We start from the raw sequence: 5,650 nt of genomic DNA, 5'->3' as shown, positions 1-5,650 counted from the left end.
TTAATATTTAAAAAATAGGAATAAACAGTTACATATTTTACATAGAAATTTAGAAATCTAACCATATACAACATTGTAACAGGACAGTCCTGTGACCTTTTTTTTTTGTTCTTGTCTCTTGTTTTCATTTATTACCCTTTTTTTAAAACAAACATTTACCTGAGAGACAGTGTGGCCATACTTGGTATGTCATGACAAACAGTACGTATTTAGAAGACCAGAATGACAGGCTCTCCAAGCATGACCCTAGTATTACACATTGCTATCTTCAGTGCAGTTGCTTAGTTCACAGGTATCAGCATACATAGTTAGTCAGGGTGAGAATCCTACCAATTAACTACTAGTTTCAAAAACATGCTGAAGATTCTCAGGATCATTCCCTTACCCATCTTGTGCATATAAATGTGCTGGCTCTTTCTTGTTGCACTATTTTCATGACTTAGTCCTTTCAGAACCTTTCCCAGTCTACCTCATTAAAATTTGCACTTCAATCACTTTACATTGAAATTAAAAGGTTTTACTTGTTATTGTATTATTTTTGAGTTATTCTTTCCTCTTTTCTATTAGAATGTAAATTTCACGAGTGAAGATAATGGTTTCTGGCTCATTCATCAACATGATCTTGCATCCAAAAATGTAATTTATAGAGCTAGGTACTTCTACAATATTATTAAAATTACTGTATACACAATTTGTGGGAATGTTTAACCTTTTAGAACTTAGTTTCCTATGTATCAAGCATGTTAATACCTAATTTATGACTGTTTCAAAATGCAATGAATAAATCATATAAGTTTCCTTGCAAATATCTTTAGTAAATGAGAACTGGACTGGTTACTATATATATTATAATTAAGGTAGATTTTATTGAAAGTCTTACTTATATCCAAATTGGATCAATAACTTTAATAACCCCTCTGGGGCATGCACAAGTTGGAGAGTTGTTTGTAAAGAGCAGCGCCTCTTCCTGTGTTTGTACTTAGGTCCAGCTGTCTTCCTGGAGCCTTGTGTCTGATTTCTTCCTGTCTTCCCTGCTTTCCAGTTTGTAGGTTGCTCATGAACTGCGTGTCTTTTATTTTATTCTGACACAAGAAGATGACTATATCTCTGTCCCTGAATCTACACAAGGCCATGATGAATGTGTCACTGTCCACTTCCCAGCAACCCTGCCTCTTGTCCGGATAAACTGACAAGCATTACTTGAAGTTAGGCTTCCGTTTCTCTATGCTATGTCATGTTTCAATTGTCATAAATTCAAAACTTCTTTTTAAACATTCTCAGTTATGCATTAATATCAATATAGTTGGTAAAAATATCGCATATGATGTTACAACTATTGATAAGTGTTTATATTCAAAGGTTAATTTTTATTTTAAACTTTTGTATCAAAAAAAATCACATCTAGCATTTGGGAATTAAAATATTGAGAGCATGTTTCGAGGAATCTGCTAAATCTGTTGACAAAGTTGTGTCCTTCTTCAAATATGTTTTGTCTAAGTATAAAATTAGCTTAAATGCAATTCATTTTGAATTGAGAGAAAAATATTGAAATAATTTTAAGAATGACTATTCATTAGCCAACATACTAGTGCAAAGAGGTGAATATTATGGCATGTAAATTATAACTAATTAAACTGTTAAAAATGACACTACACTAAAATATTTAAGTCAATTTTAAAAAGAACATACATTTTTCTAAGAAAAGTCCCATTTCGCTGAAGTTCTTTCGAGTTTCTCAAGCGGCAAAACTGAAGTTTTATATTGTGTTTTACTTTTTTAAAAAAACTGATAGTGAAATGTTTTCATGGTTAAAAATTCAAGAGGTTCAATGGCTGTTACTCATCCACATGGCTGACACTGACAAAGGATCTACAAACTGCAGTACAGGGTTTCAGGATAAATCCTGAGGGGATTGGACTGACCTTATCAGATACAAAAGCTACAGTTCTTGTTATATAGGTCTTGCTTTATCTTGGTCTTAACCATCCAGCAGAAAAGTACAAAAACTAGGTATAAAAAGTAAAGCCATGCTATTATACTGAGCTGTAAAAGGCTGAAGTCAACAACTTCTGACATTACCAGTCATATGGAAAACCCACTACTATTATGGACTACTGAACTATTTTGGAATATCTAGCTGAATTTACACACCTATAATATTTAAATGACAAAACTAAACAAAAAAGAGGGATACAAATGAATGATCATTTTGTATCTGTATGTTCAAAATAGGATATACAGCTGCATTCTCTTAACTCAATGAATAGAAAGATTTGTTCTAAAAGTGTTTGTAAACAGGATATCATGTCTGCATCTTGTACAATGAATAACCATTAAGACAACAATATGCAATGTGTTATTTATTGAAACTGTCCTACTAATTTGATTTGAAACTGTCTCATTGCTATTTGTTTCCCAATAAAATTATAGAAAAAAAAGATTATTCAAAAAAATTCAAGAGGTTATAAAATAAGTTCCTAAATCACCTTGTGTTTTTATGTAAATACAAATACATATGCAATTGTATCTTCTACTCCTTTTTCCCCATGAAACATAACACAGAACATACGGATCTTACACACAGCCACATTTCATGTACTATTCCATACCCTCCACATATCACGCAAGAATACCTTGGAGCTCTCTCAGTGTTATATGTAGGTACTCGGTTTTCTTCATTAGTGGATCCTAGCATTCTAGTGTTTGCCTTTGCACAATGAAGGTACCGTTAAGGGTCCCAGGATGACTTTTAGTGGTCTGTGAGTACTGACAATGCCTTGATGAATAACTTTGCTTATAAACCATTTTTAATCATATAATGACAACCATTGACTGGATTAACAGAAGTGGAAATGCTATGTCAAAGATAGACTCACAAATAATTTTAGTAGACCCCTTATATAGGGATTATTTCATTTTGTCCTTCAATCAGTAATGTGTAAATTTTCATTTCCCTACAGTCTCGCCAGAAAGATAGATGTTTGATTAATTGCTAAATTTTCCTAAGCAGTTAGAGAAATATGTTTGAAAACTATGCATGTCCTTTGAATTTTTATGAATATAATTTTAATATATAAGTAATGGACATTTTCCTTTCAAAGCAGAAATGTAAAATAATGTCCTGCTCCTTCAGGTTCAGGGCTCTCTATGCAGAGGCCACTTTCGTGAGAAATGGTAGTAGATGAGGCACTCAAAATTCTAGCAATAACCAAATCAAGAACTGAGGTTGCTACTGAATTTTTGGATTATAAACTGGGGGAAAAATGGTTTTCTTTAAAAGGTATTCATTTTCTTTAGATCCAATGTTTTTTAAAACATAGTCTTCCTTACTGAATTATGTTGGTGTCCAGAAGGAAAAGATATTACATATTAAACCAGAAAACAGCAGAAAATTTGTTACCTCATTGTTTTAGTTTTCTATGCTTAGAAAAAAATACTTACTCAAGCAAGGTTCACCATCAATGCGGTATCCTGCTCTCCCAAATCCAGCAACCACATTATTTTGTAAAACTGTATTAGTTCCTCTATTTACCTGAACGAATGATAAAGAAAAAAAAATACTTTGGGTTAGACAATTGCACATTTACACAAATGAGAGCAGGTATATGACATCATCCCTGTGAAAACCTTTAATTATAATTATAATTTCAAGAGAAAAATTCTAATTATTTTCTGAATTTAAACATATCACAACTAAAGTATTCAAATTATGCTAAGCTCTTTTTATTTAAATTTGTATGTATTTGGTACAGGATGTCACTACACAGCTCAGACTCATGGTGATTCTCTTGCTTTTAGCCTCCCCAGTGCTGGGATTACACACACTGGCTTGGTGGCCAGCTTAGCATGCCCAGGGGTGGGGCCAGTGCAGCATGTGGTACCGGGGATCGAACCCCAGTCCCTGTGCTTGCCCAGACAGGCACTTAGTCTGCTGAGTTATCTCACCAGTCATTTATACTAAGATCTTGATGTAAAACTATTGTTAGGTACTATACCCTCACTAATATTACATCCTTGAATTGCATTAAAGAAATGTTTTGTTTTAATTTTGGTCACGTAATCTACTGGATGTGATTCAAAACTTTACATTGCAGTTTCTCTTTCCTTTTGAACACTTCCTTCCCATTTCGCAATATCTATTGTACATTTTGAGTCTTATTTATTCTTTCAGCTTCTTACACTAGGAAGACAATATGACATTTGCACATGTAAGGCAAGGTTATTTCACTTACAAGTATGGACTCAAGTCTCATCCATTTCCCAAGGGGAAAGGAAAAAAATACACACATATGCACACACACAAACACATGCAAAACACTTAAGATAGATATACTATTAATTGCTATTAGCTCTTTGATTTTTTTTTTCTCTGAATGCCTTCAGGGCAGGTTTGGCTGGCTTGAGTTGTGGGGATCGAACCACAGCAACCTGAGCCTGACTGCTTGGTTGAAGCAGCCACTTAAAGAGCTGAGCTACGGGGCAGGCTCCCAACTATTAGCTCTTTGAAAGAATAGCTATATGTCTACATTGCTTGATTGGTTTTTTCATACCTACATCTTGTATTACAAGCAACTGCTTTGAAGATAACAATACACAATATACTGAATATTATTCTTCTTCTATAATCTTGCTTTGAAATTTTGTATGTTTTTATTATTTTTCTTCTGTTTGAAATAAAAATAAAATAAATGACAATGCCAGCTTTATAAAAACTTTACAAGTCATAGGCTAAATTCCAGATTATAGGAAGGTCACAAAAATGGTATCACTTTTTATAATTTGTTACCAATTTGATTTATTAAAATAACTAAGGCAATTACAGTGGTTATGGCATTCAATGGTGATGTTCATTAATGCAAGTGATTTTGCTATAATCAAAAACTAGGTTAGTACAAGTGATAAGTAATTACTAAACAATTTCATTTTATGGCCAAGTCTCAATTATTTAAGGCACCGTAAATATTCTATTTTTAAAGCTTGTAATTGAAAGAGTTAACTGGAATTCATAAATGTAAAACAAGTGTTCTCTTTCAAAAGATATAGGTAATTTTAAAGATTTGGAGTTGACATATGACTGCACCCTAATATCTCTGAGGTATAATAAAAAAGTGTGGTGAATGGTCAAATCTTTTAAAATTAATACAATAAAAGACACAGTACTATTAGTTCCCTGTCAAAAATATCCTCTTCACTTCAAGGACAGAGCCTTCATCTTTCTGGCCACTTTTTGAAGCAGTTCTGGAAGTGCATTACATGAGTGTGTTTAGTCAGGATATTATAGGAAAGTAATGTCCTGAATCAATTCAAAATATTTACTTTTCATGGGTATTTTAGCTTTGGGTTCAGCTCTGGTAAATAAGGTGGACAAAAACACGCTATAATGCTTTTGTTTGACAGAATTTCCATAAGTATTTCATCACTGAGTTGTAATTGAAAAATACATGGAGGGCTGGTGTGATTAAGCGAACTAAGCACCTGCTTAGGCAAGCACAGAGTCTGGGGTTCAATCCCCAGCACCACATGCTCAGCTAGCCACCAAGACCAGGCATGGTGGCGAATGCCTGTAATCCCAGCACTGGGGAGGCTGAAAACAGGAGGAGGATCACTCTGAATTCAAGCTGTGTAGTGAGATTCTGTACCAAATACATTT

The 5,650-nt window shown here is 33.6% G+C and overlaps 1 protein-coding gene across 1 annotated transcript in view; it reads right to left on the bottom strand.

Annotated features, from left to right (window-relative positions):
* Window positions 1-5,650, bottom strand: part of Pkhd1l1 (PKHD1 like 1) — a 165,853-nt gene that overhangs the window by 26,257 nt on the left and 133,946 nt on the right. The window contains exon 59 of the mRNA XM_004640093.2: window positions 3,442-3,532. Coding sequence (XP_004640150.1) covers window positions 3,442-3,532 — 91 coding nt within the window. The remainder of the gene's footprint in view (window positions 1-3,441; window positions 3,533-5,650) is intronic.

Source organism: Octodon degus, unplaced genomic scaffold, assembly GCF_000260255.1.
Source record: "Octodon degus isolate 3935 unplaced genomic scaffold, OctDeg1.0 scaffold00118, whole genome shotgun sequence".
Lineage (NCBI taxonomy): Eukaryota > Metazoa > Chordata > Mammalia > Rodentia > Octodontidae > Octodon > Octodon degus.
This window is presented reverse-complemented; position numbering and strand designations above follow the sequence as displayed.